The 15,958-nt window shown below is 42.0% G+C and overlaps 1 protein-coding gene across 1 annotated transcript in view; it reads right to left on the bottom strand.

Annotated features, from left to right (window-relative positions):
* MYL1 (myosin light chain 1) overlaps window positions 1-14,214 on the bottom strand; it is a 29,121-nt gene extending 14,907 nt beyond the window's left edge. The window contains exon 1 of the mRNA XM_035138740.3: window positions 13,979-14,214. Within this exon, the coding sequence (XP_034994631.1) occupies window positions 13,979-14,095 (117 nt within the window). The 5' untranslated portion in view covers window positions 14,096-14,214. The remainder of the gene's footprint in view (window positions 1-13,978) is intronic.
* Window positions 14,215-15,958: the final 1,744 nt, after the last annotated feature.

Genomic DNA, 15,958 nt, shown 5'->3' with positions numbered 1-15,958 from the left:
TGTGAATTGTGATAAAATGCAGCTCATGTAGTTTTTGGAAAAATGATATGCTGCTGGTTCATGACAGGCAGGAGAGGGTTCCCATCATTATAATAAAAAGCTGGTAGCATATTCAGAGACAGGAGTTTGGAATACAACGATTTCCCTCACTACATTTACAGGTTTATTTACAATCCCTATAACATTGCCCTTGCCATTCTTTGACATTTCCAGTAACTACAAGATACAAAACTTGCATATCTAATATTAAAGTGTGGGTTGGGAGACCACATTTTAAATATATTTTGCTTTTATGCAGTTTTGTTTATGTTCAACAGTTTAAACCTGTGTCTCAGGTTTGATTCTGGTTCAGGTAAAAAAAAGTAGAGTAATTTACCTTGTTTGAAAATTAATCAATAATTACCACAGTTTTAGAGGTAACAGAATGGGACTCAAAATTGCTTCAAGAATGAGCTAAAAAGGGCTCTGAAGTTCCCCTTGGACGTAATGACAAGTAATTGCCATGCTACTATTATTTCTGTTATGTATTAGTGTACAGTGGTGCCTCGCTAGACAAAATTAATTCATTCCACGGGTCTTTTCTTATAGCGAAAAATTCGTCTAGCGAATCCCATAGGAACGCATTGAATTTTTTTTGAATTTTTTTTTGCCCATAGGAACGCATTAATTGAATTTCAATGCATTCCTATGGCAAACCGCGATTCGCTAGACGATTTTTTTTGTAAAACGCATTCGTCTAGCGAGGTAACCTCCGCTCAAAAAATCCTTTCGTTAAGCGGAAATTTCGTTAAGCAGGGCATTTGGTAAGCAAGGCATCATTGTATATAGTTTTCCCTCAGGTCCTCAGGTCCTTGACAGTTGTTTTAGGAGGGAACTTTGAATTATGTTTGATACATTGTTTGAGCCAGCCTCTATAAAAGCAGGCCAGCTCGGCAATGCAGTTCAGTTCTGTTCTGTTCCAGCTTCCAAATAAAGAGCTGCTTTGGAGAGATTGCTGTGTCATCTGCTATGCTTAGCCACAACTTAACAATTTCCAATTACCGTACTTTTTGGTCCATAAGACACACCTGACCATAAAACGCACCTAGTTTTTAGAGGAGGAAAAAATTCTTTTCTAGTGAGCTTTCAACGGCTCAGAAGAAGGAAGGAAGGAAGGGAGGGAGGGAGGGAGGGAGGGAGGGAGGAAGGGGTGAGAGAGAGAAAGAGAGAGAGAAGGCAGGAAGGGGTGAGAGAGAGAGAGGGAGAGGGAAGGAGGGAGGGAAGAGAGAGAAGGAAGGAAGGAGTGGGAGAGAGAGAGAAAGGGAGGAAGGGGTGAAAGAGAGAGAGGGAAGGAAGGAGGGAGGGAAGAGGGAAGGAAGGAAGGGGTGAGAGAAGGAAGGAAGGACGGATGGAAGGGGTGAGAGAGAGTGAAAGGAAGGAGGTAGGTGGGTAGGAAGGAAGGAAGGGAGGAAGGGGGGAGAGAAAGAGAGAGAGGGAAGGAAATAAGGAAGGAAGGAAGGAAGGATGGAAGCTGGGAGGAGGGGCGGAAGGGGCTCCCGTCTGTCCCTCCTCCTGGCTCGCTGTAAAGCAAGCAGGGCAGGCTTGCTAGCAGCAGGTGGGAGAGGCGCTGAGCTGCGCTGCACCTCTGCCAACAGCGGCTACCAAGCCGGGTGTTGCGAGCGGGCCTTTGCTCCATAAGACGCACAGACATTCATAGCTGCCAAGTTATCCCTTTTTTAAAGGGATTTTCCCTTATGCTGGATAGGCTTCCTCGCGAGAAAATGGAAAACTTGGCAGCTATGCAGACATTTCTCCTTCCTTTTTAGGAGGGAAAAGGTGTGTCTTATAGAGTGAAAAATATGGTATATTTAATAATTTGTAATTAATAAAGTTCTACAACTACAGCTCCTAATCAACAGGTGAAGAGCAATATCTGGAGGTAGGGCATTCAGTTCCTTTGCCAAATCTATTACCGGGAAGTATGTTTTACTTGTTGAGCCGCAAGACAAAGATCGTTCATTCTCCAGGGCATGGTAACATTTCCAATAAACTCACCCAATGGAAACTTTCAGAACATGAGATTCTTGAATGAATCCCCTGTAAATTTGGGTTACAGGCAGGAGTGGGGCCACACCAGGGCTATTGATGGCATCCCACGAGCAAGGAGAATGCAAATCCAGACCCACAAACCAGGCCATTTTTGCACTTCTGTCTCTGTAGGAAATGCTAATGGCAAGAAAGGCTTTTTCTCCATGAAAGGGATGCTGAAACCTCATGAGTGAAGTTGTTTCCCAGCTGTGACAGTAGAAATTCTTAGATAACAGCTAAATTGGCATTATGGGATTGGCTTGTTTATAGACTACAGATTGCTGAGTAGATCCACCCAATGGGACTTACCCACCTGTAAACTGGTGCAGAATTACAGCCCAAATCACTTCAAAAATGATCAGGGTTGACCTATCGGTTCTTCAGAGGTAATACTGGTTTAAACAGGATGAGGCCTTGAATGGTGTGTAAGAAGAAAGTTGGGGACTCTTACATGAGTTGTATTCCTCAGCAGTACAGAGTCTGCATGTGTTGTGGCTGAAGCAAAATGGAATCTCCACAGATCCCTTTGCCTTTGGGCCTTCTGGGTTTGGTTTGATTTGGTTTGGTGTTGTGTTGTGCATAGCTGCCAAGTTATCCCTTTTTAAGGGATTTTCCCTTATGCTGAATAGGCTTCCTCACGAGAAAAGGCGAAACTTGGCAGCTATGGTGTTGTGTTTTGGCAATGTACTATTCAGCAGAATGCAGGTGGAGCCCTTTAAGAGGTATTCAGTTTTGCTAGCCTCTCCTCCTCAAGGCAAATCCTGCTTGGGTGCTTTCGAAAGATGCCATGGCGACCTGGGCTGGCACACGAAGCGAGCCACAAAATGCTGGGGAAGAAGAGGGGAGTGAGCCAGGATGAAGTGATATGGGAATTATTATTCACTGTCCAATGAATTTATATTCTGCTTATGGCAAAAAAGCCCCTAGCTGGCTCACAAGTAAAACAAAACATGCAGAATCATAAATTCAGGTTGTTTAAAATACATGGGCCAAATAGCAAATGGAATAAACAACAAAACAAAGCTATTGGAATCAATAAGAAACTGAAAAGTTTTAGTGAAGATACTCAGCAGGCAATATTAACTACAGACTCTGAGCATATATGAGGCTATATACAGGCACCCCCAAACTTCGGTCCTCCAGATGTTTTGGACTACAATTCCCATCTTCCCCGACCACTGGTCCTGTTAGCTAGGGATCATGGGAGTTGTAGGCCAAAACATCTGGAGGGCTGCAGTTCGGAGATGCCTGGGCTATAATATGTCAAAACCATTAATATTCCCTCACTGCTTCTAGTTTGGTGCTAATCAGGAGTGAGAGAATTGCTATCTCCATGTTGAGCCATGCATGGGAATGAGAAATAAGGACCATTTGGGGTGTCAATCCTAAGTAATGGCAGATGAATTATTAGCAAGTGTTCCTGTCTTATAGTGTTACTTCTGACTGAGGAGTGCGAGTGAAAAACAACACCTCAACATTATCCTGCTATACATGGAAATTGGAAACAAATGTGAAAAGAAATAGGGTGTAGTTTTTGTCTTTGGTAGGAGGAAATTGTCATTTCCCAGGACTACTTTCAATTTTACTAGGTGACCCTCAGGGCCCCATCCAACAGTACAGTTTTAAAAATATATGAAGAGAAACGGCTATGCATATGTCTTTGTAATATCTGCAAGTTCATAGCTGGGTTGTCACATTTGTTATGGGCAGTCTTAATAACTACAGAATAATAGGCCAAACTCAAAAGATGAAGCTTTTCTTGAATGGAGCTGTGGCGATACAGGAAAGTTGTACAGTACCACCAGCAGATTGCTGCCTGCCATGCAGCTGCTCAAAGCAGGTGAACTTCTGCCCATAAAAAAGTGAGACGGGTGAGTGGCAAATATGTGAATTGTGAGGAAGGAGAAGCTTTACCAGCATTTGTTATGGGTAAATAACATTCTAGAATTCTGACACTTTTGCAAGTGACGAGTCAGACTTGGATACACACTATACCTTTAAATCACATTCAAAGCACAATCTTTACCTTAGAGAATTCGGGGCACTGTAGTTTGTTAAGGGTTGCTGGGAACTCTGTGGGGGATGCCCAGATTTCTTTGAGGGGCAAAATGTGGCCTAAAGGTGTTTGTAGCCCAATATGCCTTAACTGACATATTGGTCAGATCAGTGGTCTGATCACATTAAATTAAATGGTCAACATTACTACAACCATGGATATCATATAATAATAATAATAATAATACTGGACTGTGGCACTTTAAACAGTGCCTAGTGCACACTGCAGAACATGATGGCGCCTTACTTTTTTATGCATATAGAAAGACAGTTAAATCCTACCATACAATACAGTACTGGGTTTGGTAAGATGTTCTGTCTAGCAAGCATGTTTAGGATTACCGTCTTAATCCTTTTTGTGTAACAGATTTTGTCACTGCCAAATGTAACCATAAATGCTACCTTATTTTCATCCCATCCCAGCTGTGAAAACACACATCTAGGTCTAGTCTCTGCACAAGCGTGCAAAAGAATGCAGTGATACTATGCCACTTCAGGTTGCAGGTGCAGGGGCTGACTTAAAAAAAAAATCCACACAAGTAACAACAACCCTGTGTATGTTTATTTGGGAGCAAGTCTTGTTGATTTTAATGCAATTAAATTAAATTGCAGGCTTGGCCAACTTGAAGCTGTGGTTTATTCACACCACTTTATCTTCAGCATAAGCATATTCACATGTATATACAACACTCATCTAAATACGAGAGGGGTAATATATAGTGGAGCTGATGCTAAGAATCTTGGGCCCTGATCCATAGCTCTCACCTAAAAATGTGGGGTGGGTGGGTGTCACCTGTATGGACACCTCTAAAAAGCCTCCGTCTACATTCATGTGGTAAAATATGGGAATGAAATTCGCCATTAACGTATTTCTTTGGTGTGGACTTTAGAAATGGAAGTAACAAGGGCTAATTGTATATTTAATGTAGCTTCAGGAGAACGATTCTTTAAGAATAGAACCACCACAGCTTAGCACTTCCCTTTTCTTGACAACTAATTTTCTAATCAGCATGGTAGAAGATGAAGAAATGCTATTGACATTTACAGTGAGTTCCAAGGGACCTACAGTATCTCCTTTGAGGTGCTTCCAGTGGCCATGCTGAGGTATTAATATCTTTAGGGTTGGTGCTGTTTGCCAAAACATGTAACTTCTTCGTCTGAGTGCCAAATATATATTCAAGGAACATATTTAAAGCCCACTCTTTAATATCTCCAGTGGCGGAGCTTCATGCTCCGGCACCGGGGGGGGGCGGGGCGTGGAGAGTAGGTGGGGCGGGGGGCGCCACCCGCAGCAGCAGGGCGCCCAGTGCGGGGGGGGGAGCCGCGATGGCACCTTGCCGGGATCGTGCTACTGGGGGCAGTGTGCTTCCCCCGCACTCCTCTTCCTCCGCCAGTGAATAGTCCGCCCTTTGATAGTCATTATCCAAATGTACAGTCTTGTTTCTTCAACGTCTTGATTTTTCAATATCAGAAAATTAAATTTGTATTCTTGGCCAGATTAATTCAACTCTAAAGTAAGAAGAGTTCTTGACCTTTTAGATGCTAAGGCACAATTAATTATTTTGCCTATGGCACCTCAAGTAGCATCCTATATTTGGGACAAAGTGGGATGTTTTCTCACCGTTGCCATAAAAAGGCATGTCCTCCTCTGTAGGAACAACATAAAGGTTCACACTGTTGCTCCCAGATACTGGGCTGTTCAGCGGTGGGGAAGGTTGTGGGTATGGATTAAAAGAAAACCCCTCTCTTTGCTGAACGAAGACACACATGACTAACTTAAAAGTAAACACCACGGCTCAGTTGCTACTGTACAAGGATTTAGGATTACCTGGCCATCTCACATGGAATAGCTTATCCAAAAGGTACCACAGGTACATAGAGTCCTGTCTATGAGGAAGTGATTTTCAGTAGCAACCATTACCTTTGCATTAACATTTAAATATTCTAATAATCATGCCATTTGAGCATCACATAATGCAGATTTGGAATTTAGTATGGATATGGGTGTGAATGCTACTTGTCCCGTGTCTTCTAACACTCATCACTTTGGTGATTCAGCCCATCAGCTGATTTTTTAAAATACAGAAATTTCTCCTTATTTCCCCCTCACTGGGAGCAGTAGTTTTGTGTTTAATAATACAAATTTGGGCATGGCAAGAACAGAGTCAAGAACTTTTAGTACTAAGAAGACTATGAATCGCTATTTAGTCCAGGACACTGAATCAGAACCCTGCATGTATAAAGCGATCCTGGTAAGATCCTTGTCCAGCCTTGTCTTAAATCCTCCTCATTGGAGGGTAATATCATGTCAGCACTTCTTTAAGCTTGTTGCTTCATGCATATTCTGAATAGATATGCAAAACTCTTCTTAATGATGTACTTTTTGACCCTCAAAAACCACAAGTATTCAAGCAGCACTGAAGCAAAAAAAAAGCTTGTACAATCAATTTAGTTAACTGGCATGTATGTTTGACAGGCAGAGGCCATGGAATCATAGAATTGTAGCTACTTCCTATTGCGTCCAACCCTACAGGGATTCATTAAGGTAGGGAAATCCTCTTTGCCAGGGGTAGCCAATGTGGTGCCGTCCAGATGTTGCTGGAATACAACTCCAGTCATCCCTAACCATTGCCCATGTTGGCTGGGTCTGATGGGAATTTCCATCGCAAAACATCTGGAGGGCACCACATAGCCGACTTTTGTCCAGCACAACCACCTGCCACTTAAGCATAGATTTATAGGAAATTCCATTATTTAACCCATCAGGATAGTAAGTTTAGGCAATGGTTATGCTCTTTTACAACCAGGCAGACTTAATGGTCTAATGAATCCCTTCCAACTTTATACTTCTGTCTAACAGGAGAGAAATGGCTTTCAACCCTCAGAGACCACTTGGACCAGCCTTGGGTATAATTACAGGTCAATACATCTTACCCAGGTAGGACTTCCTTTTCTTATCATTAACACTCATCCTCTTTGTGTCTCACAGATGCCAAGTAGAGAGAAATTGTGTCTGTCATTTGTCCTTGTGCAAAGCAATGCAGCAGTATGTATGGTACTGAGGCTGTTATCAATTGTAAATTTAACACTATATAAGACTTTAATTGCAGATTCTTTGGTTGTGTGAGCAAAGCTATCAGGCCTTAGCATAATGGGGGTTTGAGGGTTGAAGATACATGGTTTATTTTAATCGACTTTTTCTTTTTCCTCTTTTTTTTAAAAAAAATACAAATAGGAGTTTCCCGCTACTATGAGTTGTCTGTCAATGCAATTTATCTGTTTACCTTCTCTCCTTATACCACTTGTAGTGTTCATTCAGCGACGACCTGGTTAAGTAGTGATTGTGAAAGCCATTGAAGAAAATGGTCAAAATATGCAAAAATTCATATATACAATGGCATGCACATGCACAGTCACACATCAACACTAAGCACATTGTTTAACTCTGTGCAAGACAATGCTAATTTATCTTCAACTTTCTCCTCTTATATTTCCCTGTTCAAGTATTGTTGGATCCAACCGATCAAAAGTTAGTTGCAGTTACACTTCTATGGGAACAAGACCCACTGTATTGTCTACACAAAGTTAAGATTGACTGAAGTATGGGTATTTATTCACTCAGAAGTAATTGTGCATAGGATTGTGGTCTTAGTCAGGACTAACTTAACAGTGCAATCCGATACATGTGCGTTCAAACCGTTTCTGCCATACTTTCAATGTCTGCTTGTCTGAATATCCTGAAATGCTAGAGAGCTTTTTACAGGATTTGTGTCCATTGCTCTTACTGTGCTGTATATGCTACTTATTATTCACAGTCCACTCTGCACTACTCTGCAGTCCCCCTCGTTCCAGACATTTTATTTCATGCACTGCAATCTGTGGCCCTACTCAAAGTCGGCCACTGGATGGCAGAGCTCAGCCAGGAGTCGAGATGGGCATGCACGCAGGCAGCCCTCTGGGCTTCAACCTAAGACCTGGAGGGAGGAGGAACTATTCTTCGTAAACTTTGCACTGCCAAAGTAAGAGTCCTTAAAGTGTCAGGGGTTTGATGGTGTGTGTGCGTGTGCTAATCTGCCGCACTACCCGTTAATTACCAAGATTTCAGTTTCTAATTGCACAAACCATATCTACTCAGAAGTAAGTCCTATTGAATTCAGTGGAGCTTATTTCAAGGAACTTGGGTTAGGAGTCAGCATTCAAAGAATGACTTTTCAATGCGCAAAGCACTTCAAATTTTTCATCTCACCCATCCTCAGAATAATCCTGCAAAGCAGCACACTCATTTCTACTCTAGAGGTGGTAAAGAATGGAGAAGCGACTTGTTCAAAGCTGAATTTTGAAATCCAGTCTTTCAGCCCCGAAGTCCCTCTTGTCCAAGAGACCGTTCATATGTAAGCAAACTCCAAAGACAAACTTCAAGAAAGGGGTGTAGGAAAGGGGGTGCCTGGAATCAGCTCTCCTTCCCATCAGTTGATTGAGTTGCAAATGTGAATCCTTCCCTCTGTGGCATAATTTTGCTAGTGTGGATCACATCCAGAAAGGCAACTTGCACATGGAAAAGTTCCTCCATGCAAATTGCCATTTCTAGATCAGTGGAACTGCATTTCAGGGGATATCAACAGATACTGTGAGATGTTTAGGATATCCTGGCTTTTTCACACATGCAATTCATCACTATCATTGCAGTCATGGATATGTATCTTTAAACTTTAATAATAATAATAATAATAATAATAATAGATACCCTGCCCGTCTGGCTGGGTTTCCCCAGCCACTCTGGGCGGCTTCTAACAGACATTAAAATATAATAATCTATTAAACATTAAAAGCTTCCCTAAATGTATTATCTACATTTTGAAGGCTTAATAGGTCTTATGCTTATGGGATGTGAATCAGCGTTTAATCACCCCTAAATTATTGCAGTGTTTGCTATGTTTCTGGTACTTTAAGAATTTGTGCCATTAGAAGAGACCATTTGTACAGAAGAGGGAATTTCACCAGGTGTAGCTTGCATGACTAACTATTCTGTGAATACTGGGTTGCATGCGCAAGATCTCATTTCCTCACCCCACCGCAGGTAGACTATACACATCAAGACCATGTCTGAACCAATCCTCTAGGTGCCTGCTTTGACTTTCTAAATAAAAAGTGTAACTGCTGAAAATTGAATAAGTTATTAGAAGGTAGGGTGGGGGAGCAAGTCCACTGTCATTCTTTTATTTTGTGAATTTTATAGTGAAGAACGAGCTCAACTCATTTTACCCCTTTTATCAAAATTTACACCCTTGCAATATTATTTGGAATTTCCCCCCCAAACTCCTACAAAAATTCCTTTTGGAAGATTCCTCAAGCCCAGTGTCATATGACGTGGCTAAATTCTGCACTTTAGCTATCAAGAAACGCAAATCCCTTTTGTGTAATTGTTTTATTTCTGGTGTTGTTATAGCTGATTTTCTTTCGTTTGGAATTATGTTATTCTGTATTGCTGGCTTTTGCTATAATAAAAACTCAACTGAACTACACTTGGCCTAATTTCATGTGAGGGGTAGGCAGAAGCGTACACAGGGGTTGACCAGGTTGGGCCCCACCAAGGGCACAGGACTGGTGTGTGTGTGTGTGTGTGTGTGTACAAAAATTGTGCCTCTCCGCTCTGGCTCGGAGTGGCTGCCTGTCTGTGTGCTTCCTGAGCTGCTCTGGGTGGCCAGGCAAGGCATGCAAGCTCCTCTGGGTGCGTCGTCTAAGGAATCTGGTCGCTGGTGTGGGGCCATCACAGCAGCCCTACGGGGCTCCCTCCCCAGTTGGCAGGCAGCAGGCAGGCAGACTAGAGGAGGAGAGGCGGAGCCAAGCCAATGGTGATGGAGGAAATCACTGGTGGAATGCAAAAGGCAACAAAAAGCAAACCTTTTGAGTTTCTGGTCTACAGTCTCTTTGGAGATGCCAATATTGCTCCTTGCCAAGGGAGCAAGGGACTGGGGTGGGGTTGGGGGCTGATCTTCTTGTCAAGGGTGCAAGGGAGCCAAGGTATGCCTCTGGTGGTAGGGAGAGGAATGGAGGTGACCCCATCCTTATTTGAATCTGGCCCCACCCACCCATGTAGCCCTCAAGAGCCCTTCCCCCTGCTTTAGGAGATATGGAGAGGACTAGGGATGGCCAGAGCAAAGGAGGATGCTTTACTCACTGACCTGCCTTGGAAACATATGGGGGAAGAAAGCACCACAGTGAAGGGAGCAGCAGAGCAGTTTAAGAAGTCTCCTTCTGTGCTCTCTGTCCTTCCCTCCACCATAAAAGGCACCTGCTGTATCTTTCCTAATAATGAGGGAAAACCCAAAGCTCTAGCAATGTTCCTTCTGCCCTTTTCTATTAATGATCATATTCTCACTGGGTGACAAATGAAGGTACTTTGACCTGGGATTTGTAGAGGAGGCTGAACCTGCAGGCAGGTGGGATTTTCACCTGCTATACATGGTAAACACAGAGAAAATATTAATCGCACTCCAGGAACTCCTCGGGTGTGTTTTTATATCAAGTCATTTTAATGGAAGCCTTTTATTCCAAGTCAGGTCAGTGGCAATTAAATAGATATGTATTGTAGTGAGCTGCATCACAGAGTGGTTTGATTTGAGATGTAACTGACACGACAGGGTATTAGAAATTAGTGGAGTTTTTGGTCAGGCGAATGTGTCACGTTAAATCAGTCAAAGTTTTATTGTCCAACAGGTGGTGCTAGAAAGCAAGCCATCTAGCAACCGCCCTTCAGAAAAAAAACCTGAATTTAAAGGCTATGGATAAGCAAATATTAGCCACCAGAGGAATGTCTACTAATGTCCAAAATTTTAAAGAGAAGCTGGAAAGAGTTTATGCGGTGCTTTAATTAAAAAGAATCAACAAAGTGTGCTAAGTCAAGGCTGTTTTCAAATGGTTACTTGGGATTTTCTATTGTAGGGAAAGGCTGCATATTTCTTCGTTGGTTGCTTGAAAACTCTTGTTTCCATTGAGAAAGGAAATATCCGTTCATATGAGGGTTCCTTGACTAAACAGCATGAGGGTGCCTGAAGGGAAGCTGCCAAATTGAAAAAGAATCCAGCTAAATCAGCTCTATCATCTGTTTGCCTGCTGGGTCTCAGACAAAGCCTTGGAAACTTAAATCCCTGAAGTTGAAGCAATAAACTATAGCTTTTGATCAATTTATTCAGTGGCAAATGCCACTAATGCAACTCCTTCAGGTACCCATGGAAAGGACTCTGGAACATAGCACCCAGGGAGAGGGGAGGTGGATTGAGAGTCTCTAGGCTGAATGTCCAAAAAAAAAAAATGTTCTCAGAAATGTAAATGGCTACGATGCCAGGCATTTTATTCATCAAGATGATTCTTAGGCTTGGAGACTAGATTCCCAGCACTAATCCTTGGAACGGCAGCTATCTCAGGAGGTGACCTTATCCCGTGAAGCTGTCTGAGCCTCAGTTATGGGGATAAGAATATTCAGCTACCTCACTGGGGTACTGTCAGGATAAGGAGTCTCAAATGTGGTAAAGAACAGGGCCATATAAGTAAGAAGACATATGAGCAGAGCACAGGGCTAGAACACAGGATCCAACCATTATTGTTTTAGGACTGGGCACATCTAAGGAAAGGGAGTGCAATTCCCACCCAGCCCTGTTATTCTGGGAGGGTAGCTTTCTCTCTCACATCTAGTTTTGTTGGAGAATGATTATTTAGACCTTTGTCCAAATGTATTTAGACATTTGATACAAGTGTTCAGAGATCACATGGATCGTACGTTTCAGCAGTGATTGAGTGATAAAGAGCATGGGCTATGAATTGGTAAGTTGCCCATGAGCTCACTAGGTGGTCTCGCATCCTCGGTCCCCACACATCAGGGTAAAACTACTCACTTTTGTTACAAGGTTGTCCTAAGAATTCCTGAGATAGTGTATCTGGAGTACTTTCAACTGTAAAAGCCTACGTCTTATGAGGCAATAATGCAAAATGTTTGTTTAGTAATTCAAGAGGTTTCTCCTCTCATACTGTATTCCAGTTAAATTGGAATATTCATTTTTGTGCTCAGGCTAATTAGGTATAAAAGCAGGGAGCTCTGCTGCCTGTCACAGAAGGTCCACCTGTGCCCCTAGAGTGACACTCTTGAGTTAGAAAAGTGCTTTCAAGTCTGAAGAAGAGGGTCATGCAGGGCTGTTGTGATGGCTGAAATTACAGTACTCCATCTTTCAGATGATAAATACACCATTAAGCATATTTATGTAAAGGTAAATTAACCAGAGCCACTAGAGTTGAAAATTCTATTTTCTCCTAATGAATTGGATAGATGCAGCTATGAAACTAATCTAAATTACTTCAGCGGAAAATACAGCCCACATTCTTCTTCATAGCTCAGCATACATGAAATCCACAATCTATTTTAATTGAATAAAATGCCACAGATGGTCTAGTTGGAGCCCTGTCTCCTCTCGGCTCAATTTTGAGACTTTTTGTTTTTCAAATGTCTTATCCATTCTAGTATCACTGTTTAGGTGATGCAGATCTGATGCTATCTTAGATTTTACTCTGGCACCCCTGTGACTTGCTTTTTAGGTGTCAAAGAATCAGACCTAACAACATTTTGGTACCGACTGGTGTGCTATTTCAGGTTTAGTCATGAGGACTCTGTAAGGCTGAAATCCTAAACACAGTTACTAGCTGGAAGTGGGCCCCACTGAAAGCAATGGCAGTTACTTGCAAGGAAACATGCAGAGATAGTATTGCAAAGTAAGCCACATCACCAGCTTAAACCTATTAAGAGTTCACTAGAGGGACCTTGCAGTTCAAATAGAGAGCTATCAATTTTCTTGCCCACCCTTGCAGCATTTTTCACTGTTTAACTTGCCATATTAGGCTTCATTTCTTAAGCAGAGTTTCCTAAATTGGTACTGTGATCAATCAAAAGGCTTGTAGGTGGTGAGATGACGCTCTACTTAGGGAATCTATCCAGCTGGGTCTGTCCCTCTGGCTTCATTCCACAGGCAGACGGCTTCCTTGTGGATCACACTTTGAGGTAAAATAGTAACTGCATTGCATAACATTTAATGCCAGCATGCAACAACTAAAAGGTGGCATGCATCAACTTTGAAAAGGTAAAAACACTCAAAAGGATTTTCATGTCACTGCAATTTGCAAACCATGAACCACAGAGATGAAAGATGTAGTCACTGAAACATGTCAGCTTCTCTTAATCTCACATCAAAGTTTAAGTCTGACCCAATTTTAAAGCTTAAAGCTGAAACTGGGTTGCTATTTTTCTTTCACATCAACAATAAGCAAAGCAATATATCCAGAATGAATGGCTAGTCAGCTGATAACTATATATAATAATAATAATATTATTATTAATAATAATAATAATTTCAGAATAAAAATTGTATGCTAATTAACCCTTATTAAAAAGGAGGGAAATGTGCTTAATTTAATTAATTGCAAATCTGCTGTGAATTTTGTTTATAAGACTTTTGATTTATCTGACAAGGTAAGCACAGACAAATTTAACTGAGAAAGCACTGATTCAGGCCAAATTGAAAAAAGATTAGACACCAGAATAAAAAAAACAAAAACACCACCATAGGTGACGGAGTCTAATTTTCTAACATGCCAAGTTCAGCTACTGAAATAAATATTTGCTGTGCCTTAAAAAGAAATAGACATAAGCTGTAAGTATTTCAGAAAAAAATGCCCAGTTTCTTTTCCAGCTCAGCTTCATTAAAGTATTCAAGCCATAAGTAAGACCAGCCAAAAGTACTCTTCCATATTTGAATAAGATAATGCACCTGTTTTTTCTAGCTTCAGTGACCACACAAGTCCATCCATTTACCTTGATGCTGGAGAGATCAATTGGTACTTCTTTGGGTTTTGTTGGTTCTGGTGCTGGTGCTGGTGCTGGGGCAGGTGCTGCTGCAGCTGGTTTCTTGGCGTCTTTCTTTGGTGCCATTTTCTTTTCTTTCTTTTTTAAGTTAAAAGGTGCCCCCCAAAACCCTTAAAAGTGATTCCTGGATGAGGAGCAGCAGATGGTGAGGATGATCTACAGCCCGGTGCCTTGGAGTCAGACCCAGTGTGTTAAACACCATAAGGGCATATATATATTTCACTTAGTGCCTAATAGAATCTTGACACTTGCAGCTGGATTGGACAGTTTGCTAGTCAAGGGGGATGTCATCCGAGTCAGGCTATAAATGGAATCTAAGGGGGTCAGACCTTCATCAGATTCAAGGGGACTTCTGTGCCCTTTTTTTTAAGCCTCCCATACATTTTTGCAATAGATGAAAAGGAGGGAAGAATATGACAAAGCCAGTTTCAGGTCTCTCGTTGACATTCGTTCAAGCATAACATTGACTGACACGTTTTTTTCTTGGTAGAATTACAGTTCTGCTAAAGTTGTAAATCTTATTTTCCATCACTGTATGTCATTATGGGGAGGATTGAATTTCCATCTGGAATTTTGACTTTAAGGGTTGGGAAATGATCACCAGTTTCCATCTCCCCCTCCCCCTCCCAGCTCTTTCCTCCAGATCATGTCCCCTCCTCTCTCCTTTACTCCTCCTCCATTTCCTTCCTTTGCAAGATGAAAATGTTGATCCAGCAAAGAGTATGGGGATGTGTGTTTAAAAATAAAGGCAGGCGTATATGGAAAACCCATCCTGCTTTAGTCTCTCTCTCCCCTCCCTCATTCTCTCCAGTCCAAGATTCTTCCATCTGTTCTTATTACTCTTTTAATAAAGCTCAGAATCTACAATAAAGCTACTCTGAAAAGCCAGAAGCTCTCCGCTTAATCCAATTTCATGTATTGTTGGCTGACATAACCAAGCCCGATTTATAAAGGAGACAGACATGCCACCTAATGCATTTTCCCAGAAAGGCAGGAGACTCCCTTCCCTCACAGCATTTATAAAACCAAATTAGCTATCAATCAAGGATGGCAGTTGTGTTTATTGTTTCTAATTTAATTGCCAGTCTTCTGTCACATACTTAGCTCTCTTCCCTTCCAGCCTCACAGAGACCTTTCCCCTTCTCATGCTCTCCCGTTCCTTTCCTGAGCAGACAAGTGTTCAAGCTCTTATTAATCACTTCTGTGTTACTCAGAAGGGCTCTGCTCTCATTGTTAATTAAACCCATATTCGGTTACTATACTGCTAGATCCGAAGGATTTCTGACCTCTGCAGCCATCTCAACTGTTGCTTTGTTCAGCTTACTATGTTGAAAATCATTTAGATAGACTTCAAGATCCTGGTATCTTTCCAATCATAAGCACGGAGCTACCAATGAATATCATTTATATCCTTGCAGATTACAAGTTTTGTTGTTGTTTAGTCGTTTAGTCATGTCCGACTCTTCGTGACCCCATGGACCAGAGCACGCCAGGCACTCCTGTCTTCCACTGCCTCCCACAGTTTGGTCAGACTCATGTTGGTAGCTTCAAGAACACTGTCCAACCATCTCGTTCTCTGTCGTCCCCTTCTCCTTGTGCCCTCCATCTTTCCCAACATCAGGGTCTTTTCCAGGGAGTCTTCTCTTCTCATGAGGTGGCCAAAGTATTGGAGCCTCAGCTTCAGGATCTGTCCTTCCAGTGAGCACTCAGGGCTGGTTTCCTTCAGAATGGATAGGTTTGAACTTCTTGCAGTCCATGGGACTCTCAAGAGTCTCCTCCAGCACCATAATTCAAAAGCATCAATTCTTCGGTGATCAGCCTTCTTTATAGTCCAGCTCTCACTTCCACACATCACTACTGGGAAAATCATAGCTTTAACTATATGGACCTTTGTCGGCAAGGTGATGTCTCTGCTTTTTCAGATGGTGT

This window comes from Zootoca vivipara, chromosome 1 (genome assembly GCF_965207765.1).
Source record: "Zootoca vivipara chromosome 1, rZooViv2.hap1.1, whole genome shotgun sequence".
Lineage (NCBI taxonomy): Eukaryota > Metazoa > Chordata > Lepidosauria > Squamata > Lacertidae > Zootoca > Zootoca vivipara.
This window is presented reverse-complemented; position numbering and strand designations above follow the sequence as displayed.